Genomic DNA, 27,902 nt, shown 5'->3' with positions numbered 1-27,902 from the left:
TGGTGGACATTTTGAAAAACTGTCACTCACATTTATCCATCAGGGAAACTGTGATGGGACAGCTTGGATAAATGGGTGCTTACTGTATTTTCTTGCCTGGGATGGTCGTTTCTGTGATTATTATCTGTAATCTAGGCCATTCATCAGTTATTCAATCTGTCTTGTTTTTCTATTGTGATATGGAACGAATGCATCCTCTATCTTCGTTCATCATGTGATTAATTCCAGTTAATATGCTACTCACAGCCACCAAAGCATTGTCGTAAACTAAAATGTAAACTACAGCATTCATTCAGCCTTCCAGAGGAATCAATGGACCAGGGGAACATGTCCCACACCACAATGCAAAATCCAATCAGGTAGAAAGTTCCTAATAAAGTCAGTTAATTCTTTTTGCATAGCAAATCATTTGTTTCTCAGCTCCATGAATAGGCACCAGTGGTGACATTGCAAATGGTAATAAGAAGGGAGAACATGGGTTTAAAAGCTTTGGTTAGCACGTTTTAAGCTTGTGGTTACACGTCTAAAACCTGAAAAATAGCATATATACAAACAAAACAAACAGAAATCTATTTTAATAAAATTCTTACAAAAACACAAATATAACAATGACCAGAAGCGATATCAGTACCAACAAAGACAATGTAAACATTTGATTAAACCAACAAGAATGCAAGCAAACTACAGTCTTCAAGCGAGCAACCTGACACTCAAGGCATTCATACATTTGTCTCCCAATAAGGTAGCTATCACACCTAGCATAGTGCACAACTTTCTCAGCCTGTACCATGAATACAACTCAAATTAAAAACTGAACAATGAAGCAAACAAACACAGGACCTAATGGCTTAAAGAATTACTGGGTGCGCAAACAAGCTAAACACCGATTCCTACAGGAAGGCAGCCCGACTACTGCCCTCCCATTGGATTCTGTAGGGACTGAATTCACCCTCAAGGGTATTCTGTATGGCTGTATATGGACAGTGTGTATTTGTGCCCTTTTTAGTTAGTTATTCTTTGTATTGGCAGTTTGTACAGGTATTATATATTTAAGATTTAAACATCATGCGGATGTGGACATTTTAATTATGAATGAACCTCTGATGGTAACAGCACAATTTTAAACCAGATTATTAAAGTGCTTGCGCTGCAGTGTAACCAGATGGTACAAGCCTCTATTGGTCTGATGCTGCTTCACCACTAGTATTGCCAGACACAGCATACCGAGGCGATTATGGGAGCGTATTTTTCACCCTCTCTTTCAGCAATAGCAGGGAGCACTACCACTTATTTTAGGAGGTAGTTTTCATATTCACTACATCAGAGAAACCACAGTCTCTATACTGTAAGTTTCAGGATTGTATTGTCAATGGCAGATATTGATTTTCCGTTTTGTAAACGGCACAATCTAATCAAAATGAATTCTTCAATAGACTTACCTGTACAACAGAACATATGTAGTAGAGTGAAATTCCACAAGTATACCACCTACAGTATCCATGTGGAATTTAAAACTAGTTTGTAAAACTATCACTCCAGTATCAAACTGGGGCAGTTCCATCTGCAGTCTACAATTCAGGTAGAAAGGGTCAAAATGTGGCACTTTTTTTTCTAGCATTTCAAAGTTTACTACCCCTTTGCCTTTGTATGGTGTTAGAAAATATATATTAAAAAAAAACATTTTAATTCTGTGATATTTTTGGTGTCAAGGTGCTTTGATCTGAGTTCGGAGCTGCCTTTCTGTTATATTTGCCTGTCACAGATATCTGTAACCCAGGCTGGATCAGCCAATGTGTGTCGTTATGAGAGGCAGTACCAGCCAGCTAGAGCATGACTCTGTATTACCAGCAGTATCCCCGATCCTTAATATCTGTTCACTAGATTGCAAACATCATACAAAGATAAGGGGACAGTACCTCTTTGAAGCTACTTGCCCTTTAACACCTGTCTTTAGGGTTCTTTGCGTTATTTAATCATAAAGATCCACTCCGATGCAACACCTCGTTTTTCGGGTTACTCTGACCCATTTTCTGTTTACAGTGAATTGAATTAAATGGTGTGGGACTTTAGCCAGGACATCCTGCTTTCTTGGAAATATGGCTTGGGATCGTCAGTATCTTTCGGCTATACAGATAGAAAGTGAAGGTAGGTACAAAGGGTTTGACAAAGTGTCTTCACTGGACACTGAAAAAGTGTCAATTTTTGAATAGTTTTACAGAAGATCCTATGCCTCTTCCAAAAGACCACACATCCAACAGCAAAGTACCTATTAAAACTATGTGGGGACTTGTGAGCTCTGACTCAAGCACTACTAATACCACTTCATACACTTCAGCGCCTGCTTTGAGGTCCCCCATCCAAATACTGATGAGGACCAACCCTGCTGTGCTTGAGATGAGCAGTCTTATTCCAGCCATTATTCCTAGGAACTGCCACTTACTGCAAGGTGTTTCCAGACATGCCATTAGAATATAACAGTGTTATAACAGACTTGATTTAGTGCTCATCAATGGGTATTTCCATGGAGCAGGTAGGAGAACAGTCAAGCACTGACTGAACACCCCCTTAGGTTCTTGCCCGATGGATGGGCACGGTAAAATCGACAGCTGAGATGGTTCGGTCACCTCAACAGAATTCCCATATTCCAGCTGATATACTGTACACGTGGTTTCCATCAGATGGAAGAAGCAAGAAGCACATTGAACCATGAGCTTTATACCTCAGATCTACTGCCTGAAGGTCTGTACCAGGTCCAGACGTTATCATACTGTGCTGTGGATATTTATGAACCCTGCAGAGGGATTGCTGGGTGAAGGTCATCAGAATCACTTAAAACAAACACAGCAGCTTCCTATCAGGAAGTAATCTCAGCTTTGCAGACATAAATATCTCACAGTCATGGAGCATTGGGTTACCACAGCAGCTTCCTATGGTCAGGAAGTAATCTTCACTTTGCAGAGAGAAAGATCTCAGTCATAGAGGGTTACATGATGGGCCTGTAGCTGATCTTTGTGTTACCCTAGTTGAATATCAGAGGTACAGAGGTTGTGCTGAGTTCTCCTAAGGGATACTTTGCATTTCAAAGCATGCAAATCCCCTTTAGTTTTTTTTTTTTTTTTTTTTTTAGTTTTTTTTTTTTTTTTACAATGCAAGCGTAGCCAAGGACTAGTCTGAAGCAATGCCGTTCTTCGTATCCGACGTGCTGTGCTGGTCATGTGTTGTAAATTCTGGAAGCTCTTTTGGCTACCGTCTCCTCGCTGCCACTTTCTTCTAACCTCTTCGACTTCATAAAGATGTCCGACCTCAGGAAGCGACTGTAGCTGTCAAATTTCATAAGGTTGAAAATCTGAGGGTAATAAAAAGAAATAAGGTATGTCAGTAACATACATACACCCCATCTCCAGAAACCCAAGCAAGTGCATACATATTTACTGTGAATGGGAGTGGACTTTGTGAGAATTTAACAGTGGTATGCCAATTGTGTCAAAGTTGACTATTTAGATTTGCTGATGTAATGGAGGTATGACAAACCAGATGGTGTGCTGGTACTGGTTATGCAAGTTATGCAGATTTCTTATTTCAGCCTCATGGTGTGCATGGAACCAACTACTGACTTGGAATAGAATGATCCTTTATGAAGACCTGGGAAGTGTATCAAAAGATACATCTTTAATAAGGAGGAAGGCAAGGGTCATTATAAATGACAAAAGTTGTGCTAAGGTTAGGGTCAAATAGGGGCACCTCCACTAATTAGTCCAAAAAACCCTGAAAACTCAAAACATTTGCTCCCTACTATCACTGTACATTTTCACTAGAGCACATACGCGCTATTTGTATTGTAAGAAGTGTGGAGGGGTTTCAGTGCAAGCTTTAGTTCAGCCATGGAGAGATTCCTAAGGACATCGGTGAGCTCCAGAAACAAATCAAAATTAGCACCGAATATAACAGCAAAAGATAGGGCTGAAATGCAAAATGCAAGTCCAGTATTTCCAGTAACTCACCGTCATAGCTTCTGTTAAAACGACAGAAGACCGTGACAATGACCATGGATAGACAAACAGTGGCTACTGAAGAACGAAACAAGGCAAGATTATTACTATTATTATTATTATTTTACAAAAGGATTTCATAGTTTAGTCGCAGGTTCAAAGCAAAGCATTGTTCTGTTACTCCTATGTGAAAGGTCTGTGAAAAACAATTAGGACCTTGCTTGTACCCCCTACATTGCAGGTCCTGAAAGATGTCATTCTAATTATATATGGAAATACACACTTTTTTGTACATGGTGTAGTAACATGAATGCTCAAAAAGGAGGGGGGTGGCGAACTGTATTAGATATTATCTGATTACTTGGGTTGACAACATTTTTGTGAAAATCCTCTTTTTTTAAAAAAAATTGTTACAGTTACAGTTGTTACAGTTTCCATGTGCTATTTCTATGTGCTGTCTTGATGTGGATACGTTTTAAAATTACAACATTTTGGTGAACAACACATGTTTCTAAAAATACCATGTTACATTTGTAAAAAAATTCTCCAAGCCTAGTACACATTTGTAAAACAGTGCATTTGTAAAATGTACCAATGCTAATTTGAATCCCAGTGCACCACTACAATCTTATTCTGCTAGGCAAATGTTATTATTACTAATGTGGTTAAATATAGTCATATGTTTTGGCCATAACTGTATTTCTTTAAGAATTATGTTTTATGTATATTTTAAAAAATGGCATCCAATAGTCAGCGCTGTAAGAGTTTTAAAAAAAAAAGTGAACTCTCTTTGCTTTATGATGTGTTTTTTTTCTTTGATTTCCATAAAGATTTTAGTAATGTGATTTAATAAAAAAAATGAATTTAACTAACTGTGACTTTTTCTTATTTACTTATACTCATGAACACTGTTTTTCATTAAAAAGTCTGCAGAAGTTTGCAGAAAATAATCTTTTCTCGTTGCAGATTTTAGGAAATTTTTAGAGCTGCGTCCTAAGGTTCGAAGGTTCGTTCGCTAGCCAGGGATTTGAAGATTGTTTTAAACCTTCGAAGGTTCGTCAGACCGGTTCACGCACTGTATTTTTTTTTCTTTTCTTCTTCCTGTTAACAGAAACTGTTTGACAATGTGTGAATACTATAAATCACACATTAAATGTCACTCACATGCAAAATTCGATCTTTTGATTTGTATAATGCATAGTACGTAAACAAAAGTTGTTATTAAAATCTGCTACCAAATCGTTACATAGCAACTCTTGTGCCGCTGCTTGAGTGTATGGAGCAGGGTATAAAGTATCCAAAGCAGTGGGCTCATACCTCTAGGCTGTAGTGCTTCAGTAAAATATGTACTGAATACCTTGTGTACAAGACAGTGTAAGAGAAGTGCTTTGGTAGAATATGTTTGAAACTTACAAATCATACACTAACACTAATAATTTTAATTTCGAAAACTGAGCACCGTCCGCCCCTCTCTGCTCCAGCTCATGTTATCCAGAAGCAAACCTTTAATTTCTTCACTGGCCTTCTTGACAGCAAAGCGTTGTAGCATGCGTAAGGCATAAGCTGTATTGAAAGATATGTCTCGAAACCCTCTGCTGTTTGGGATTTTTTTGTTAAATGCCCAGACGACCAAAAAAAAAGGTTGAATGCAACTGTGCAAGCAACTCGTATCATCATGGAGGCATAACCAATCTCTGGGGTCACTTGACAAGCGTAAGTTCATATTATTATTAGTATTATTAATATTTTTAGTAGTAGTAAAATGTGACTGATAACCTGCTTGGAATGGTGACTGCTAAATAAAGCTTTGTCCGCTGCAGTTGGTGCTGGTGCAATGCTTACTGTATATATCGCAAGCAGGCTCACTTAAGTGTAAATAAACAACATGTATTTTTATTTTTATTTAAATTATAAAAACATGATTATTGTTCTATATAACGTATTTTTAAACTACATGTGAATGTTTTATTAATAATATTTTATTAATATGGATTACCTGTAAAATAATAGGATTTTGAATAAAATATAAACAAGTAGTATGGTGACATCACCAATAAATTATGCAAATGAGTACCATTGAAGCTTCGAACCTTCCTTCGGTAATGTGTTCTGAACCTTCGAAGGTCAAAATGTAACCTTTGTTGCAGCCCTATAGATTTTACAGTGGATTTCCATGGGGACTAACTAATAGGGGCACCTCCGCTATTTCCCTCCAGACATATTTTAGTGTTCTGCAGCTGGATGATTAAGGACAAATTTTCAAAGTGTTTACTCCAGTCTCTAATTAACTCCTGTTTTTTTTTAAAAGACGTAAAACACCTGTTAATTTTACAAATCTAGAACCAAACAACTAAGTTATATATTTTAAGTCCTCTTAAGCACTCTGTGTGTTTTGTTTTTTATTTTGTAACATTAACATTACTTTTTTTCTCCTTTAAAAAAAATTGAGTTAATTAGAGAATGGAGGAAATGCTTTGAAAATATGTCCCTGTGGCAAAGTGGTTAACAGTGTGCAGGTGCAGGTGATCAATGAACAGACAGACAATTATAATCCAGGTGCAAAGTTGTTTAATGATTTGCATGTCCAGTGCCTGACGGCAAAACAAACAGTAAACAATAAATGATGGTAAGTAATACAGTGGCGTGTATTACTTAATTTGTAATCCCTGGGTTTGTCCCGAAATAGTCCTGTTTATTATACACCCACACAAAACATATACACAAGTCCGGTTAGTGCATGAATTAGTGCTCAAGGTGCAAATACAGTTACTTCGTGATACAAGTGCAGTGCTGTTCCGGGTTTTGGTGCTGGCCCTTGGCGACAGCTCCAGAACATGTTAGCCGTCTAATAATAACAAGACATAATTAGACAAACAAACAAAACACTCGCAATACGTATACACAAATCCTCAGGTCCTTCCGGGTTCTTTTTCTCTAACCAAAACGAAGGAACAGATTACGTTGCTTCGTCCCCTACTTATACCGTCACTCATGACCCCTTGGTAAATGATTGCAGCCGCTCCTCCAATCCACGGCTGCCACATCATTTCCTTTCCGGGTCGATGAGTTAATGAACCGAAGCTCCGCTCCTTTTCTGAATGACCAACTTCCTTTTAACCCTCGGAATGACGTGTCAGGCAAGAATAGACTGTTCTCGTTACTTAGCACTCTCACAGGTTGAGAGAGAGATTTACCACCAAGAATCATTGTCTTTCTGTCAAATATCCCACCGCTCAGAGTGGAGCCGAAGGAACTCCCCCCTCCCGGCAAAAATAATCCGCACTTTGGTGGTCTTTCCCCGCACAATGTACCATGTGGTACTTGAAGGGCTGCAATGCCAGATACCACCGAGTTATCCGGGCATTGCTATCCTTCATTGTGCTTAACCACTTGAGTGGGGTGTGGTCTGTGATAAGATCAAATGAATGTCCCAGCAGATAGTATCGTAAGGAGTGAGTAGCCCATTTAATGGCCAAACACTCCTTTTCGACCACGGAGTAGTTGCGCTCCCGAGGGAGCATCTTTTTACTGATATACAATATCAGGTGTCCTACTCCGTCAACCTTTTGGGACAAGACCGCACTTAAACCCACATCCGACGCATCGGTGTGGAGGATGAATCTCTTGGTGAAATCAGGTGTGATGAGAATGGGGGCCTGGTAGAGTCTTCGCTTAATAGTATCAAACGCCTCCTGACACTCTACTGACCATTTAATCAAATTTGGGGCACTCTTATTGGTGAGGTTGACTAACCACATACTCGGATAAAGCGGCGGTAATAACCGGCTAATCCCAGTAGCGACCTCACCTGAGTTTTGGTTTTGGGGATTGCCGCATCTACCAAAGCCTGGATTTTGGTGACAACGGGTTTAACCCTTCCACTCCCCATTAAAAATCCCAAATAATGAGTCCCTGTTTTGGCAAACGTACATTTTCCCAAGTTACCTGTCAGCTGGGCTACTCTCAGAGATTGAGGGATGGCTGTAACCCTAGCCAAATGCTCTCGCCAGGTAGCACTCTAAATAACCACGCCATACGCTGCTGCATATTCATGATGTGTGTGTAAAACCTGGTCCATCAGGCTCTGAAAGTCAGCGGGAGCACCATGTAGCCCAAATGGCATGGTTTTGAAATGAAACAACCCTTCAGGGGTTGAAAATGCAGTTTTCTCTCTAGAACTGCAGGTTAAAGTGATCTGCCAGTATCCTTTTGTCATGTCCAGAGTAGAGATGCCTTTCCCAGTCTATCTAGAAGCTCGTCGACCCGAAGCATAGGGTAGGCAATGAACTTGACAATAGCTTTTACCTTCCGGAAGTCCACACAGAAGCGGTTGGTGCCGTCTTTCTTGGCCACTATGACAATTGAACTGCACCACTCACTCCTGGAAGGCTCAATTAACCCAAGTTCAATTATAAGAACATAAGAAAGTTTATAAACGAGAGGAGGCCATTTGGCACATCTTGCTCATTTGGTTGTTAATAGCTCATTGATCCCAGAATCTCTGCGTCATGGCTTGGTATGCTGCCTGAGTCTCCCTGATCAGGCAGGATCCCAGCTGGCTCGCCCAGTGCATTATGGGCCATGACGCAGTGGTAGCCAGCTGCTCAAAAGTGACCAGGTAAGCCTTGGTGTCATCCTCCGCCGTCATTTTCTGTGCCCTCGCCTTTGGGGCCATCATCACGGGTGTTGTTGGTACTGTGGTCTGGATCGCCAGACCGATCTTCTCAACCAACGCCATGTACCGCTCTTCTCTCCGTCTCTCCGCAGCCTCCTGTCTGCTGTCCAGCGCCTCCAGCAGCGCTGCAAGTTATTTGTGATCCATAATCCCATGTTCTGACACCACATGTGGCAAAGTGGTTAACACTAGAAGCCCTGCGGCAGTCATTTTGCCGTTTTTTGGTTTTAAAATGTAATTTTCTCCAGTCGTGTAACACATTTGTACATGTACCTTTCTGAAAAGCAGGAGTGCAGAAATAAAGGAGATAAATTACATTAACCTAAAAGCCCTGGGAGCAGTCACATTGACGGCCACACAGAAAACAATTGTGTTTTGATTATACAGAACGGTATTCTACTTTATTATTTTTATTTACCAGTCCGCAATGTGTTTAGCTGTAATTAAATTAGTCTCTACTCTCTGCCTGAGTGAATGACTGACACTCTATTGTTTTTCAATCAGCCTTTTCAAAGGCTGGCGTCTGCTTGCCAGCTGTGCGTTTTGGTCAGTCATTTAGCATTGGGACTAGTGAAAATAAATACCAGAGACCATGGAGTTTTACAGCGCAAGAAAATTGTTGTTGAGTTGATGTTTTGGATCAGATGGCACGGAAGTATTCCGTGAAAGCTGGCTCCCGACGGTGGCCTTTTTTGGGTGTTTTACAATGTACTGGACCTAGCAGCTATCAACACCTAGGTACTTTACAAAGAATGCATGGAGAAGAATTTACCAAGGAGAGAATATGTACAGTTAGCACAGGAACTTTGCAAGAAGCATTTGGAACAGAGGGAGACTGCCAAGTGTGTACCCACAGCTGAAGCTGGCAACCCCGCAAGAGACGCCAATGCCAGGTTGGCAAGTGCAATAAAAATAGGGTAGCTGTGCCCTGTGCAGAAAGGCGGCGTGGAGAAGCGCATTATCTGTGTTGATTGTGAACAGCCTTAGACTCAAGGTAAAGGAATACCCTTTTGTCGAAAAAATAAATAAATAAATAAATATAAATAAATTAGACTTTTTTTTTATAAATTCTTGTGCTGTGTGCTTCTGTGAAATGTTTTCTTCTAAGTTTATTTATCTACGCTGTTAAGTTGCTTTTGCGCATCTGATAAATAAACTGTTCAGATGTTTATTTATTTACATTTTCTTGTTCTGATTTGTAAAATAAATGTTCATATATATATATATGCTTTGGTTGTTCAGATGTTTATGTAACGTACTCAATAAAAACATTTTTAAAAAACTAATTTCATCCGTCTGTTTCTCCTTTCGTTATACTATTTACAGTGTTTTGAATACAGCCGTCAGAAAGACTGCTGCGGGGCTTTTAGGTGTGAGTATATCTCCGGTCCTTCTAGTGTTAACAGTGTGCAGGTGCAGGTGATCAATGAACAGCCAGACAATTATAATCCAGGTGCAAACTTTAATGATTTGTATGTCCAGTGCCTTTACGGCAAAACAAACAGTAAACAATAAATGATGGTAAGTAATACAGTGACGTGTATTACTTAATTTGTAATCCCTGGGTTTGTCCCGAAATAATAGTCCTGTTTATTATACACCCACACAAAACACATACACAAGTCCGGTTAGTGCATGAGTTAGTGCTCATGGTGCAAATACAGTTACTTCGTGATACAAGTGCAGTGCTGTTCTGGGTTTTGGTGCTGGCCCTTGGCGACAGCTCCGGAACATGTTAGCCGTCTAATAATAACAAGATATAATTAGACAAACAAACAAAACACTCACGATACGTATACACAAATCCTCAGGTCCTTCCGGGTTCTTTTTCACTAACCAAAACGAAGGAACAGATTACGTCGCTTTGACCCCTACTTATACCGTCACTCATGACCCCTTGGTAAACGATTGCAGCCGTTCCTCCAATCCGCAGCTGCCACATCATTTCCCTTCTGGGTCGATGAGTGAATGTACTGAAGCTCCGCCCCTTTTCTAAATGACCGATTTCCTTTTAACCCTAGGAACAAAGTGTCAAGCCAAGCAGTCCAGGGTACTCTGTTCCCATTACTTAGCGCCCTCACAGGTCAGGAGGGAGATTTACCACCAAGAATCACTGTCTTTCTATGACAGTCCCCCAGTGTTTTAGAACTTCAAGACGTTTTGCCCCTGAAAAACAGATTTGTATCTCAATGTGCTAAAAGCTGTAATTATTTTAAGTAAATGATGAATTTACATCAAGAACTAACAAAAAATATTATAATTCCACAAAAAAGTGAGCTACTACTGCAGAAAAACGTTTAAGGGGGTACATTGAAGATTCAAAGGCTGAGGCACAGCATTAATAGAAATGTAGTATGACGTCACTGTTTGGCCCAGGCTTTCTGGACTACCTCAATTGAGGTGAAACCTCGGGGGTCAACCGAGGCCAGGTGATGGAGGACCACTGACCCTGATAAGGGAGATAGGGAGGAGGGGGAGAGACTTTCAGAACATTTAGGTGACAAGTAGGCTTGGTCTTTATAGGATGGATTAGCCAGGATAAGCATAGTGGGCTGAGTCTTACCCCTAGAATTACTGTAAGTCCCACCCATTCGTTCTAGTAGTAAAAGGAATAATATATGTGGTACCACTGTAATTGTGTGATGGATGGAACAGTACATGATTCAGGGATACAGAAGGTTAATGAGTTTCTAAATGGGGTAAAATAGAAAGTAGATCCCTTTCCATCGGTCTGCATTTTAACATCTGTTCTGATAACCCATAAATAAAAGTTTCCCCTAATAAAAGCATAGCAAAGCGTAATAAGCACAATGCAAGCACAGTAAAGCATAGGTAAGCATTGTTAAGCTTTGAGAGGTATGACAAAGCATATTAAAAAAACATGAAAAATCATGGTAAACTATGGGAGAACTGCAAAAATACTGTATTATATTTTTATAAGGGTTGTTCGGACGACTGTTTGTGTGCAGTGACGATAAACTGCTGATTAAGCATGGTTCACAACATTGAGACTCGAGCTAGACACTTGTTCCTGTTTATAAATTTCTTAGTGAGGGTTATTTTTAATTTGTAGCGACTAAGCAAACAGAGGTTCCTTTTTCTTCATACAAAAAAACAAACTCAATTTCAGAAGTGTGGTGAAATGCATTCCACATGTCAGGGCTTTGTTCAGGACATGCTATCTTGAGTACAAGGAATACCAGGTTTTAAGCTGCAGTGAATTCTCTAAAATAACATTAAAACGAATTATGGAATTGAATTAAAAAAATCGTGAGATACACAACATATAGACTGTGACTGACCTTGGGGGTACTAAGAACTAACAGCAGAAGTTTAATTTGTTTCTATTTTGCTAACCCCTCCCAAGCTTTCTGAAAAAAATCAAAAAGGAGGGGGGCCGAGGGGAGTGGTGGGGATGTACACCCTTTAAAAAGGAAGTCTCGCTGGGTCGTTTCAAGAATAATTAGAAAATGTACAAAAGATCTGTTTGCAATCATAAATAAAGCATCTGAAATGCATGCGTGCCTTTACTAGTTAAAGCTATCCGCATGTTCTGAAATGCGTGCCTGCCTTTACTGGTTAAAGCTATCCGCATGTTCTGAAATGCGTGCCTGCCTTTACTGGTTAAAGCTATCCGCATGTTCTGAAATGCGTGCCTGCCTTTACTGGTTAAAGCTATCCGCATGTTCTGAAATGCGTGCCTGCCTTTACTGGTTAAAGCTATCTGCATGTTCTGAAATGCGTGCCTGCCTTTACTGGTTAAAGCTATCTGCATGTTCTGAAATGCGTGCCTGCCTTTACTGGTTAAAGCTATCTGCATGTTCTGAAATGCGTGCCTGCCTTTACTGGTTAAAGCTATCTGCATGTTCTGAAATGCATCCCTGCCTTTACTGGTTAAAGCTATCCGCATGTTCTGAAATGCGTGTCTGCCTTTACTGGTTAAAGCTATCCGCATGTTCTGAAATGCGTGCCTGCCTTTACTGGTTAAAGCTATCTGCATGTTCTGAAATGCGTGCCTGCCTTTACTGGTTAAAGCTATCCGCATGTTCTGAAATGCATGCCTGCCTTTACTGGTTAAAGCTATCCGCATGTTCTGAAATGCATGCGTGCCTTTACTAGTTAAAGCTATCTGCATGTTCTGAAATGCATGCCTGCCTTTACTGGTTAAAGCTATCCGCATGTTCTGAAATGCATCCCTGCCTTTACTGGTTAAAGCTATCTGCATGTTCTGAAATGCATCCCTGCCTTTACTGGTTAAAGCTATCCGCATGTTCTGAAATGCATCCCTGCCTTTACTGGTTAAAGCTATCCGCATGTTCTGAAATGCATCCCTGCCTTTACTGGTTAAAGCTATCCGCATGTTCTGAAATGCGCTCCTGCCTTTACTGGTTAAAGCTATCCGCATGTTCTGAAATGCATGCCTGCCTTTACTGGTTAAAGCTATCCGCATGTTCTGAAATGCATCCCTGCCTTTACTGGTTAAAGCTATCTGCATGTTCTGAAATGCGTGCCTGCCTTTACTGGTTAAAGCTATCCGCATGTTCTGAAATGCATCCCTGCCTTTACTGGTTAAAGCTATCCGCATGTTCTGAAATGCATCCCTGCCTTTACTGGTTAAAGCTATCCGCATGTTCTGAAATGCGCTCCTGCCTTTACTGGTTAAAGCTATCCGCATGTTCTGAAATGCATGCCTGCCTTTACTGGTTAAAGCTATCCGCATGTTCTGAAATGCATCCCTGCCTTTACTGGTTAAAGCTATCTGCATGTTCTGAAATGCGTGCCTGCCTTTACTGGTTAAAGCTATCCGCATGTTCTGAAATGCATGCCTGCCTTTACTGGTTAAAGCTATCCGCATGTTCTGAAATGCATGCGTGCCTTTACTAGTTAAAGCTATCTGCATGTTCTGAAATGCATGCCTGCCTTTACTGGTTAAAGCTATCCGCATGTTCTGAAATGCATCCCTGCCTTTACTGGTTAAAGCTATCTGCATGTTCTGAAATGCATCCCTGCCTTTACTGGTTAAAGCTATCCGCATGTTCTGAAATGCATCCCTGCCTTTACTGGTTAAAGCTATCCGCATGTTCTGAAATGCATCCCTGCCTTTACTGGTTAAAGCTATCCGCATGTTCTGAAATGCGCTCCTGCCTTTACTGGTTAAAGCTATCTGCATGTTCTGAAATGCATGCCTGCCTTTACTGGTTAAAGCTATCCGCATGTTCTGAAATGCATCCCTGCCTTTACTGGTTAAAGCTATCCGCATGTTCTGAAATGCATCCCTGCCTTTACTGGTTAAAGCTATATGTATGTTTTGAAATGCGCTCCTGCCTTTACTGGTTAAAGCTATCCGCATGTTCTGAAATGCACGCTTGTAGTCACGCAGGATGTTGTGCCATTGAGCCCTCGCTTTGCAAACTCACATTCGTTGCAGATACTTGAAAGGCTTTATGAGAACCCAGCGGCAACATTTTTCTTACACTCCTAAAACCTGTGTGGCCCACATAACTGTGGCCAAACCAACTTAATCTAATGAAGTTCCCCTTTCAAATTCAGCCGGTGTCAAGCCCTGAATCAGATTTTTTTCATGTTTTTGCTGCGACTGTGTGTATCCAATGCTTTTCAAAGGGCTATTATACCCTATGAAGCGAGAGGCTATTTTCACATCTCACAGGAGGTCAGACTGACTCAGTTTGAGTTTCTTTCTTTTAAATCAGGCCAGTGATTGGTACCGGTTTGGGATACAGCTGTGTCATGTAGGGTTAATAAACATATTTAGACAACGCTACAAATTCATTTTCCAATAGGATTCTGAGAAGGAGAAACCTGCTCTTGTCATGGCAGAGAGAAAAGACTCATTAGGGGCAGAGTTATAAAAAAAACACTATATAAAAATAAATAACACTATTACAGAGTGAGGCCCTGATAGAATGGAGTTTCAATTATTATTTTTTTTTTTTACAATTGATCAATTTTTTTTTACCAACATTTTAACCTTTTGTAAACTTTTTTTTTTTTTTTTTTTTTTTCTTAAGTCAACATTCCAGAATTGACCAGGTGTGAAACCATTCAGAGGGACATTTTCATAGCGGTACAGTCAAATGGCTTTTTTTTGGGCCTTATTGAACAATCTCAAATTGTGTAATTCTCAGTCTCTGATCCTAAACACTATGTATAACACCGTTTCACAACATGCATGACTTCCCAATGCATAGTGTTTGCTGTTCTCCTTTTACTGTACTCGTGATGTCAGCTTCTTAAAGGCTCTGCCCGCCCCTCCCTCCCCGCCCAGACCCTGCCCGCCCCTCCCTCCCCACCCAGACCCTGCCTGAAATGGAAAAGCTATCAGGCTCCTTTGCTGCTGTAACAGCCCAGTCTCGCTTGGCACTGGCCTGGCCTGCTTGTGCAGTGGAAACACATACAGTAATATCTTCTATTGTTCAATGGAATCTGTGATTCCGAGTGTCATTCTGTCCCACACTGTTTTATTGACTTTCTTTTTTTCAAACATTTAAGGTGGATGCTAAAAATATCAGTAGGTGTTTCCTGTAAAATCTTATCAGTAAACAAAACACTGTGAAAAAGGCAATCCCAGTTTTAATTTCTGTTTAACTTCCAATGAGATATGGAGCTTGTTGTTGATATTTATAACCTCCTATAATATTGCTGCTGCAGGTAGTATCATGTAAAAAAAGCTGAACCACTATCAGCAAACGACATAGTCAACCAAGAAAACATATTCGTTTGAACCTGAACATGACTGTAGACTCTGCTGCATTACAAGGAGTCTGGGGAACATTGCTGACAATATGAACAGCACTTCTTTGATTATCGTGATAATAATGATAATTTAGCTTGAATTGTTTATGAAAAATGATAAATCAGAGATGTACAAATATATTTTGTTCCTCTCTCTTCCTGTAGACAACTGATTTGTCCATAAAGAGATCCATAAAGTGGCATGTAATTTAACTGAGAGAACGGCGGTATGGTTTTATTTTATAGAGATAAGCAGTGTGTCAGAGAGGAAAAACTACTTACTGGGGACAGTATTAAATAGGAGTTAAAACAGTTAAGTTCCCAATATCCTTCAACAGCCATTCAAGCCATTCTGTATCATGAAAAAGTATGTCGCAATGCACTCACAGTATACAGAATATCTTTTTGTATCTAATGCCCTTGCAAAGTTTCATATCTGGGTCTGCCTAAATATAGCCTTTAGAAGTCCAAACAATCAAATTATTGCTTTCTTATTTCTACTACCTTTGTTCCTGTGCTGCTGTTTTAGCACCTGGTTACTGGCTGGACTGCCGCAGGTGGGCTCACACAGTGTGCCCTGCTGTCTGTACAAGACTTACCTGATCCTGCAGCTTCTGGAACATGAGGGGGTGGGGCTGCTCCAGCATGCTCTCGCTGAGTCGGGACTGGCCCTCCACGTTCACTTGGGTGCTGGACTTGCTGGACAGGTATGTGCCATAGATGTGTTTGGCTTTGTCTCGAAGCTGAAGTGAGTGAAGCACAAGGGGCGAGTTACCAGTGGAACCCCCACTGCGAGGGCATCGATAAAGAAACAAATTCTACTTGTTTCATTTTATACATCACCCCTAGTTTTAAGCATGATTTGTTTCAGTTTTACGCTACCAAAAGCATTAAAAAAATAAAAACAAGAATGAATAGAACAGCAGTTACCCCACGTACTATACACACAGAAGATATACCCGACCTGATTTCCTTTGTTTTCCCCGCCTTCATATTCAATCCTGTTTTACTTAGCACTACCCTACTTGTTCCTGTTTCTACAAGGTGATTTATTAATATTAAAGTGATATCTGTCCAAAACATTTCACAGGTACAAAAACAGCCAAGATACAGCAGGGCCAAACTTGCCTTTCCATTTGTATTGCAGCAGGGACTATTAGCAACATGCATAAAAAAGTGGGAGCCAAGTTTGCCCCAGTTGTGTCTTGTTTAACTTTACAGGCTGATACTTTTTGTAGATTTTTATATGGCTGGTCCCTTTATTTTAACTTCGCCATTATGTACAAGTGAAGTATTTCTGGACATACAAACATGATTGCAGTATTTGCAGGACTCCTATTAGTAGAGAATGTGCAAACTTAAACATTCAGGTTTGCCAGTCCAATGGCAGACCCGTTCTGCAATGTGTTTTCATATGGTATGTGGGTTCACTATTAGACACTACTAACTTTCTCTCTTGTTGGTAACCCTTTTTACCTTTGCTGTATCTCATGTTGTCCTTATCGCAGCAATATATTTGTCAACATAATCCTGATTTGTTTTAATATTTCATGGTGCTCAGCTATTTATCCTTTTCTTTTCCTAGGCAATACACCACTCGCAACAATAAGCGCAGCAGCTTTGTTGCAGGAGACAGCATGAACTTGTCAGAGAAATTCTCGTTCTGCTGGTGAGAGCTTCTGAGCTAAAAGTTGAGAAAGGTATCGCCAGCTGATTTATGATGTGTGACTAAGACTTAAAACACTAGCCAACCCCTTTTACTGTTTTGTCAAGGTCTTTAGGGTTACAAGTATAGTTTAATACTGTATGAAGATAACATTATATTACTGTAGTTCAATTGAATTACATCCACATGCTTTAAAAAGTAAACAAACTCTGGAAACTATTACAAAAAAAAAAAGAATTTTTCCCCAAGTCTTACTCTTTCAATGTCCTGTGTCTTCTTGAAGTCTTCACATTCTATCCAAAACAAAACATTTTCTTCGCTAAACTCACTCTTTAAAAACTCCTGAGGAGAAAACGTAGAGAAAGTTAACATGAACCCAGACAGGCTCGTACAGCCAATGTTCAAGAGCGTCTCCCTAGCTGCGGCATTCGCTTGTGGCATTTCCTCTTGATTTCAGTTTAGTCCAACTGAACCAACCAATACTCATGTCACAGATGACGTAGCGCAGCTAGGCATATATAATGGGCAGGTATTGTACAGGTACTGTGTGTTAACAGTGCGAAAATAAACCTCATTTACCAGATGGCACTTCTCCTAAACCCAAATGAGACACTTTGCTGATCTAGCCTGTGTTACATGTGTCTACAGTGCGAGTAGCCTTGTAAAAGTTTACCGCAGTAAATTTGCACAGTAACTTTGCAGTTTCCCATGGTTACACTATGCATGTACAATAGCTTACCCGGGTTTGCCATGTTTTTAAATATCCTTTACAATGCTTACTTATAATTAACCATGCTTTTACTAGGCTTTATTACACTTTTCTATGATTTTACTATAGGAAACTTTTACAAGGGGACTTTAATTCAGATATGAAAATGCAATGAAAATAGTATTTTTTGTATAGAAAAGTCCTGACACCCATTCAACGTATCTTTACGACAGTTTGGATTTATCGCAGTTAACTTTGGATATGGACTGGACCTTAAAAACATGATAGCATTCATTTAAATACTGTTCTCTAAAATGACTGTACGAGAAGGCACTTGTGAAATTGGTCATTTCCTGTCAAATATTCTCTTACCGGCAGGCAATAGCATGCAAGAGAGAATTTAGATCATTTAAGAAAAGCTCTGTGGAACTATTTACTTATTGTAATCTTGCAGACCTTAAATGAAAACACAGACACAGACAAACACACACTCACAAAGACACATCATAGATCGAAAAAGACACATCTGTATTCTATATACAGTATTAGTAGCCAAAACAGTATTTCCGTAGTGAGCACTATTGTAAACTATAGTGTTTTGGTCTATATTACAGAATACTATAATATCTCTTTTTCAAAGGGAAGGAATTCAGCATTTAAAGTACATGTGCACTCTACTTTGAATACATCTTTCAGTGTTCTTTCAAAAAACTTGCAGAGTTTCTCAGAGCACATGCCAAAGGGCACATGCAGAGCTGCAAGGAGTCAGTGGGCTAGAGGGGCCATTAATCACCTGGACCATTTAAACACAACGTGCAGTCAATCAATCTATGAGCTGTAGAAATCCACTACAATGTGGACAGCATTGTACTGCAGTGGATGTGAAACCTAAATTCAATACAAATCTGGTACCTTTTTAGTACAGATCTGTTCTGATCTGCCTGTACAATGAGTCAGTCAAAACCGGTTATTAGCAATAATTACTGGGATACACATGTTCTGTCAAAAAAGCCAAAACATGGCGAAAATGTTTTTGATGTACAGTAAAGCACAGTGATGTACAAATTTACTATGCAAATTCCCCACAGTGAACTTTTCTAAGGGAAGAGTAAATGTACTTCTCATGTTTAAAGATAAGATAACTGAGATTGCACACCTGCTAGTTTTGCCTATATTCAAAACAACACTTTTCCCATCAGTCCAATGTGTGTGTTTGCTGATAGCAACATAATACATAGGTACCCCTTATAAGACATAGAGCTAGTGTTAGTAAAATCTACCTCTGTTGAAATAATGCTAACCAAGGCTTTAATAGCTAAACACTCTCGAGCTCCTGGGGGTAAAGAGGAAATTGTCTTTGTCGTGAGATTGGAGGACACTCACTGGTCTCCTGAGCTGTTGGGGAATTGCTGCTGAGAGGGATTGAAATTCTAAATTGGGGAGAAAATCAAGGGTTTCTCACAATGCCAATGATATACATGTGTAAGCAATGAGGATTTGAAAGAGCTGTTTATAAAACAAACAACTGAGTTTTTTTCTAACATTATATTAACAATTTGATGTTGAGTGTTTGTAACATGCTTCAACAAAAGTCATTTTTACATCACTCACCACAAAATGGTTAGCTCATCAGCATCACCTTTTAAAAGATATTAAACCACTCATGACCTGATAATTCTACCATTTCTCTCCTCTAGGACTCACCCTGAAGCGTCTGACCCCCTCAGCGTCATCCAGGAGATGTTCTAAGGAAATTGACCATTTCTCTGTTCCTGTAGCTCCATGGTGGCTTGTGCTGGCTAGGACATCGTTATCCTGAATCTCTGAAAGAAAATAAGGGTAGGAAAGAAACTCGATGACCATGTTCATTTCAACATCTGGCAAAAAAATGTGTAACAAGATGTGTATCATGGCAACTGATCGTCCCAATCAATAAAACAGTCAGAAGAGCAAACAAACCTTGAATTAGAAACCACAATTTTCAGTACATATTATGGGTATAATATTTCTTAAATGCATACTGTATTTCTACTGTAATACACAGGGGACCTTACCCAGTAATGCACATTAACAGCCATGAAAAAGCCATCATGAATGGAAATCCCTCATCCTTAAAATTAAATTGCCAACAGAAAAAATAGTCTAACTTCTTAAAAAAAATTCTGCCTTTTTTTGCATATCCCAAACTGTTCAAAATATGTCACCTGTAAAATAATTGAAAAAAAACAAAATCATCTTTCTCAATGTCACTGATATACAAATGTGTAAGCAATGAGGATTTGAAAGAGTTGTTTATAAAACTAACAGCAGAGTTTTTTCTAACATGAGTTTGTAAAATGCTTCAAATGCTTCAAATGCAAAAGTGGCATGAGTTTGTAAAATGCTTCAAATGCAAAAGTGGCATTTTTTACAGGATCACTCGCCACAAAAAAGAATGGGTGGTCACCTTTTAAAAGATGACCTGATAATTGATGTCAAGTAAGTCAAGTACCTTGTGTGTCTTCAACACTGCAGCTACCAGACCTGAGCTTAAAATGACCAAAAGGGTACCCATGTCTTTTTCAGGATGTTGTGAATAAAGAATAATTCTGGTCATTGGTTCGCCACTAGTACCCAGTTTCAGATTTCCATCTCGTGACTACCTCTAAACTCTATGCTGGTGTTTTGAACTGCTAAAACTCAAGCCATAAATTATTATGGAGTTCCTGTAGGCCTGCTTGCTTTCCCTTACTTTATTTGCCCCGCAACCACTACCTCCACAAAAACAAAACCAGGGTTTTTACAGAGCTTACGATAACGACGGGCTTTAAAAAACGGAAATAAATGAGGAACCGAAGCCCTCGGACCACTGAAAATCCTGCTGGAGCTATAAACCATCTGCTGAGCCCTACAGAACAAAACTGGGAGGGCTTGCAGAAGATAGGATTTAGTACCATGCTTGAAAGCAAAGTCCACCAGTGTTTTGCCGAGTCTGTAATCGGTTAGCTCATCAGCATCACTCATCAAAAAGCAGAATGGGTGGTCACCTTTTAACCACTGGTGAACTCATTAAATTGATCCAATGCAAGTCGAGTATAATGTCAATAGCAATGTCAATAGGAGAGTATGGCCTTCCAACCCAAGCAGATAAATAATTCAGCACAAGTGACATCAACCATCTCCCTCCCAGGACATGTGAAAGTGGGTTATAGAAGCTCCTTCCTGTCCACCCCTTAAGAGAAGTGACAATATCGATTTGAAAATCTTGACAGTTTATTTACAGTGCTCTTATAGTTTAACTTGAACTTCAGTACCAACAGGAAGGAGGCACATTAACAGGTCCTAGGATTACAGTGAGTAGGACTGGAGGAATATGTGATTATCATGAACAGTGGAACTGACTGCACCACTAACTTCTATATGAATTCCAGGCCTGTATATCCTGTGATACAGTGAGTCAGTACAGAGTCAGTATATCCTGTGATAAACCCGACCTCAGCACAGCTCAGCCTCCAGCCTGAGTGAAATTCACACTGAACTGTACTTCGATAGGGCCTGTCTCACTGAAACAGCAATTTAAAAAAAGCTGGCTATACACTAATTCTGAATTAAATAAATAAAAAACCTTGACAGGTACCAGTGCCCACACAAATCACATCTTATTCAACAACATTTACTTTTTAAAGGTAGGTTGAAAACTAGGGCTGTGCAGATACTCAGAGGTGTTGAGCAATTTCATCAACATGCTTTAAGTTGTAAGGTAGTATTAAATTAAATAACAATCAGTTCCTTCTTTTACCTTGTCTACACAATTACCGATTACCAAGCAATAACAATCTATTAATCAAATCAGTTAACGAACTCCACTTGGTCATTTGTCTTACCTATTTTCTTTTCATGCAATGCAGAAGTTAATTGCCATTGATTGGTACTCAATTGTATAGATGAGTGAAAGGCTACTTTTCTTGTTATGAAATCAATACATTTTTTAAAAGGCTTGTTTCAGTTTCATTTAAAATCTGCTGACAAAAAAAGGGGTTTCATTGGAAAACCCTAACATTATCTTTAGAGCTGGTTATTATGTGTTACTTGGATAAACTAGCCTTAAAGTTATTGCTTGATTATAGTTTGTGTGTCTTAATTATTTATCGTACTAAAATATTTTTAATGTCAATTAGGTCCGGTAATTCAAACAAAAAACACAATTGAGCCAAAACTTAAAAGTAGTAAATAGACACTAAGAAATTGTATTTTGGTGTAAAACGGAACAAGAATGTGGCACTAAGTGCACTTCCCATTCTTACATTATTTCTGTAACCAATTGACCACTTTGACAAAGTGAAATGGATAAAGCACACCGGAATCTGGCAGACATTTTAGTCCATCTCTTGCAGTAAGACCAAGGCATTTCCTGCCCCAAGTGAGTATCTATCTTCTGAGAAGGTGCTTGTAGCAGATGTGACTCATAAGAAATATTGCCTCAGAGACTGAAGCTAACTTTGTTGAGGAGTTGCGTAATGCTGAGCCTTGTGTTTCACACAACACACCTGAGGCACCATGCCATCGTGGCAGCGATGCTGTGTATACTGGGATCCATGGAACCTACACATTAACCTTTTTGTTTTCAGAAGACTAAAATTATATTTTTTGAACAGGGTGTAAATAATACAATTGTGTAAAATGATATAATGACATTAGGCATCTTGACCAGCAAAGAAATGTGAACATTTGATTACTTTACAATCACACCCTTTGGTTGTATAATAGTACATACTCTTAGCAAAGGCACTGGAAATATACAAAGGACCTCAGAGCACCTTTCATGTAAATAAATAGATCCTTCTGCCCAGGGAAGGTAAGATGTTGTCGTCTAAAACCATCTCACAGACCTGCAGGGGTCCCTGGCCCCTAGTTTGGGAGCTGCTCTGGATACAGCCCTGGATTTTGGCATCGTCCATTATACCTTCCAGGGTTTCCGGGTGAATAAAAGCAAGAGGAGCGGTTAAATGAGCTGTGTAAAATAGCTGATCATGATGATATTGTTCTGACAAATCTAGGGAGGGGTGATGATCAGGAAATGTTATTAAGCCATGCATTGGGCATTGATTCAGCAGGAGGATATTGTATTCTCAGATTACACCAGGGTAAGGGTTAACCACAGACTCATCTCTCCCTCAATAGCTAATTTGGTTGTAACAACGGGGAACAAAACAATAAACTCCACTTGATTTTGATTTCCAACTTCTCAAACAGGCCAACTTCTGTAATTACTCAATAACTACTTCAAATCACAACCCTGCCATGCATAGGGCTTAATGGGAAACTGTGAAAAGGTCTATACAACCTGAATCAGATTGTAAACTCTCAGTAAACAACCCTTAAACCCTAAGTGCAGCACGGTTTACAACATGTGTGTGTGTGACCAAGTCAGGCTTAAAAGACTGGGGGCTAGATTCTCAAAGCTATTTACTTTCTATTTTTGTTTGATGGAAAAAAAAACCATACCATTTACAATTCTAAAACAAACAAGAAAAAACCAAAGACGACTCACAAGCCCCAGCATCAAATATCTATGTTTATTACTGGTTTGGAAACTTTATTGGGTGTTTTATTACTTTGTGCAAATATTATGCTAATGACGTTTTGGAGTAAAAGCTTTGAGAATCTAGCTCTGGATGTTTCCTCACATTAAAAACTTTAGGTGTCCAGTCTTTCAGATGTGCTGTGATTAGATTCAAAATTATCACTAAATAAATCCACTGGATTCAGGGCCACAATTGAGCATGGTTACAAGTTTTACAGATCTACCATGTCTTTTTTTAAAAAATTTCGAGTTCCCATATTTTTACCCCTCAATTTCCTCCCCAATTTAGAATGTTCATTATGTTCCTTCACCGCAGCAATTCCCCACACAGCTCAGGAGAACTGCAGGTTCAGTGAGCGTCCTCTGATCCCATGACTGAGACAGCTTCCTCTTTTACACACAAGAACTCGAGAGTGCATGTCAGTGAGCTACCGGCTTCTGGAGGTCAAAGGCCAGCCCTGCAAGTGTCTGCTTGAGCCTGGCCAGTGAGGTTTGCTGTAGTGCAATGAGAAGAAACAGTCCTGCTGGTTTTGCCTACCTAACCAGTGGGAGTGCTAAAGCCAATGTGATGCTCCCTCTGTAATCCTCAGAGCAGACTGGTGACTGCACAGCCAGGACGTGAACCTGCACTGCCCTGACTGTATGACTCACTCTGCACACCACTCAGTCGTGCTTTCATAAGTGAGTCACTTGAGGACCCCGGATCCGGCACTTTTTACATAATTAAAGTTACATTTCTGGCCCTAAGGGGTTGATATACTAAATGCATACCATGTGGGGATAACCACTGCTAAATGTTTAGAGCATTTTACAGCACTGGGGAATCACCATGGAATGCATCAACCACCTCTCCATGGTTATCGCAGGATTACCCATAAAAATCCATGTGGTCTCCCTGTTGTAAAATACCCAATTACTACAGCACAGGAATTGTAATGGATTCCTGAAACTGTTCTAAACTGTTATTGATTACAGAATACATTAAATGTATTTTTGATGTAACTCAGAAGTTGAAGCTTTGTGAATAGCAGCTGTTAAGAAAACCAAGCACCATGATCACGACAGAGGCCCCATTAGAAAAGTTCAATGTGTATTATCACGATAGTCACACACATCTTAAGACCATGTTTAAATCCACATTTACTGTGGCATTGTGCCTAGGTAGTAGTTTCCACTCAAACTTTTTTTTAAATAAACCATACCATTGTTCTCTCCAAAATAAAATGGGGACTTAATTGAAGTTTGGTGTCTGTTTACATTTTTATTTTAAAAAGCAGACCTTTTTTACACTACTTTAAGCATGGTTGACAGCCAAAAACATTACCTAGCGCATCCCTTTAGAAGAAGAAATTGATAACATAAATTATAAGTGAAGGTTGCTGCACGCTTCCATTTAAACCAGCGTTTTGGTATTTGGCTTTTGGCTTGTATCCCCACATATAGTTTTAGCTGTTGGAATATTTCCCTAGGTAACCTGACAGACAATACATCACTCTGAGCCCGTAAGAGGGTATACTTGTTCTTAGTTCAGGAAGTAAAATCTAAATAGAGTGACTTTTTTTTCCAAACATGGTAACAATTTAAATAGCATAGAATTTTTTTTTTAAGCTCGGGGAACTAAAAGCACCATATAAGTAGAAGCAAACTATAGTACAAGGTAGTCAAGCTATTTGTGTTTTTCAGTCGTTTTTTCTCACACACACGCGCAAAATGTTGCTTTAACAATGTCATCCTACATTCAAAAGCTTTAAAATTGTAAAGTAAGAGATCTTCCTGGCTTAAAAAATAGATTAAAAAAAAACACATCTCCTGCAGTGAGGAGATGAGCATGTGTCATTTTCGGGAAAGGATACCAAAACATAAAAGTAGCATGTGCCTCCCCAAACCGTTTTCTTAAACGTAAACCTATCTATTTATTTTTAAAACGATTTATTGTAAAGCTATTTACACGAGTAGCCTACCGATGCGCTGGTAATAACATAAATTAACGTTCCGGTATAAGACATTTTCATAGAATACTAGCGGCTGGTATAGCAGGACGTGTTACGTTTCTGCCATCTAGTCCTGTGCCACATTAAGGGGTGTAGTTATGTTGCGGTTTTTGTTACAACTGACTACGACAGAATAAAGTATGCACTTTTGTCTTACAAGGTTTTCTTTACTATTTTAGTAATGCAGTAACTATGTTTCAAATTTAGTAGGTACAGGCGGGTTTTTTGTTTTGTTTTTGTTTAAGTAAAACAAAAAGGTAGCTAACTCTTAAGAACATGATACATGAGTTTGGTGGGCAGAAAGGGCTACATGCGGCAAACAGTTTAAAAATATTTTCCCTTCATTCTTACAAAAAAGTCTCTTATTAAACTTTTATTATTATTATTATTATTATTATTATTATTATTATTATTATTATTAGCTTAATTTCTTTACCTGAAGGCGGACGCTTCCTGCTCAGACGGCTAATAACTGACCGAGAAAACATCCTTCACAAGAGTGTACGAGCAGCTTTACAGCAGCGTCCCCGGGTCTCTCTCCTTTCTCTTCACTCTCGAGTCTAATTACATTCGGTTCTTTCTTCCCTTTCCTCTCCCCCCCGACAGCAGCATTAGTCTGACGCAGGATTTGGTGCACATCCTCTTCTCGTTGACTGCAGTTCTGTGGTTAGACCAAAATCACAAGTTTGCTCCCCCTCCCTCTCTCCCTCCTTCCTCTCTCCCCACCACCGATCGATTCTAAACCAGACTCCTCTACACACACACAGTTTCGCAACAGGAAACTGTCGGAAGAAAAGGAACACACGTGTCATAACCTAAAGTTGTTTTTTGGACTAATTCTAAATAGTCCAAAAAACGTATGATGTTTGTCTGGCGCACGTTTTCAGATATTCTACAGTCATCCACTCTCTGCCAGTTTTGGGTTGCAGTGGGTTACAAAACCACGCAATGTTGTACCCGATAGCGATCGAGGTAGTGCATATCTCTATAGGAAATGTTGTTAGACAGATTCCTCTTCTGCTTCAAGCAACAAGACTTAAAAAGCAAGGACAGATAACATTGGCTAATTTAAAATGACACAATTTCCAACTTGAATTAAAACCCATTAATGAATGGAATGTACATACTTTGATAATGACAAACTTCAGCTTTTACAGAACCCAAACAGTGATCTTTCTTACAATTTTATTTTGCATGTTGTACAATGCCTTGGATCACTTCGATGGTCTGCAGTAGTCTTAAAGGAGCAATGGCAGCCAAGGTGAGGCTTCTATCAGTACCAATGATATAGCTCAAAGATACCATCACATATGGTAATCCATTGCTGTGACATTATTCTGTGTGCATATCAAACCCATTGCTGGATTGGACTGCCAGGGCTCTGTTTGCATTTCTTCAGTGCACTTCATAATGCACTTCAATACAGTGGCTCTCAAAAGTATTCACCCCCCTTGGACTTTTCCACATTTTATTGTGTTACAACATGGAATCAAAATGGATTTAATTAGGAGTTTTTGCCACTGATCAACACAAAAAAAGTCCATAATGTCAAAGTGAAAAATAAAATCTACAAATTGTTCTAAATTAATTACAAATATAAAACAGAAAATAATTGATTGCATAAGTATTCACCCCCTTTGCTATGACACACCTAAATAAGCTCTGGTGCAACCAATTGTCTTTAGAAGTCACATAATTAGTTGAATAGAGTCCACCTGTGTGCAATTAAGGTGTTTCACATGATTTCAGGTTAAATACACCTGTCTCTGGGAGGTCCCACAGTTGGTTAATACATTTCCTAACAAAAACTACATCATGAAGACAAAGGAACATTCAAAGCAAATCCGGAATAAGGTTCTTCAAAAGTACCAATCAGGGGTAGGATATAAAAACATTTCCAAGGCATTGAATATCCCCCGGAGCACAGTAAAGTCCATTATTAAGAAATGGAGAGAATATGGCACAACTGTGAATCTGTCTACAACAGACCGTCCTCAAAAACGGAGTATCCGGGCGAGAAGGGCACTAGTCAGGGAGGCCACCAAGAGGCCTATGGCAACTCTAAAGGAGTTACAGTCTTCCACAGCTGAGCTGGGAGACACTGTGCATACAGCAACAATAGTCCGGGTGCTTCACAAAACTGGCCTTTATGGGAGAGTGGCAAAAAGAAAGCCAATGTTAAAAAAAACTCACATGAAATCTCGACTAGAGTTTGCCAGAAGGCATGTGGGAGACTCTGAGACCAAGTGGAAGAAGATTCTATGGTCTGATGAGACCAAAATAGAGCTTTTTGGCCTCAACGCTAAGCGCTATGTTTGGCGCAAGCCTAACACTGCACATCATCCTGAGAACACCACCCCTACCGTGAAGCATGGTGGTGGCAGCATCATGCTATGGGGATGCTTCTCTACGTCAGGGCCTGGAAAGCTCGTGAAGATAGAGGACAAAATGGATGCAGCAACGTACAGAGAAATCCTGGAGGAAAACCTGCTGAAGTCTGCAAGAGACCTGGGACTTGGGAGAAGATTCATCTTCCAGCAGGACAATAACCCCAAA

General features: G+C 39.6%; 1 protein-coding gene across 1 annotated transcript; it reads right to left on the bottom strand.

Annotated features, from left to right (window-relative positions):
* Positions 1 to 558: 558 nt before the first annotated feature.
* Positions 559 to 26,050, bottom strand: LOC117418265 (regulator of G-protein signaling 10-like). Its single transcript, XM_034031132.3, has 5 exons — positions 25,783 to 26,050; positions 19,497 to 19,615; positions 17,339 to 17,425; positions 16,017 to 16,160; positions 559 to 3,346 (listed from the first exon to the last, which is right to left on the bottom strand). The coding sequence occupies exons 1-5, from the start codon at positions 25,832 to 25,834 to the stop codon at positions 3,212 to 3,214; spliced, it is 537 nt and encodes a 178-aa protein (XP_033887023.1). The 5' UTR covers positions 25,835 to 26,050; the 3' UTR covers positions 559 to 3,211.
* Positions 26,051 to 27,902: the final 1,852 nt, after the last annotated feature.

Source organism: Acipenser ruthenus, chromosome 13 (assembly GCF_902713425.1).
Source record: "Acipenser ruthenus chromosome 13, fAciRut3.2 maternal haplotype, whole genome shotgun sequence".
Taxonomy (NCBI): domain Eukaryota; kingdom Metazoa; phylum Chordata; class Actinopteri; order Acipenseriformes; family Acipenseridae; genus Acipenser; species Acipenser ruthenus.
Note: the sequence above shows the minus strand (reverse complement) of the source record. Positions and strands in the feature narration are given on the sequence as shown.

Bases quoted from the DNA above. Each gene is read 5' to 3' on its own strand.
- LOC117418265 (XM_034031132.3), bottom strand. From the start codon at position 25,834: ATGTTTTCTCGGTCAGTTATTAGCCGTCTGAGCAGGAAGCGTCCGCCT. The intron at 19,616-25,782 runs GTAAAGAAATTA...ATTTTCTTTCAG, and splicing joins CAGGAAGCGTCCGCCTTCAG to AGATTCAGGATAACGATGTC. The intron at 16,161-17,338 runs GTAAGACTTGGG...CACTCACTTCAG, and splicing joins AGACACAGGACATTGAAAGA to CTTCGAGACAAAGCCAAACA.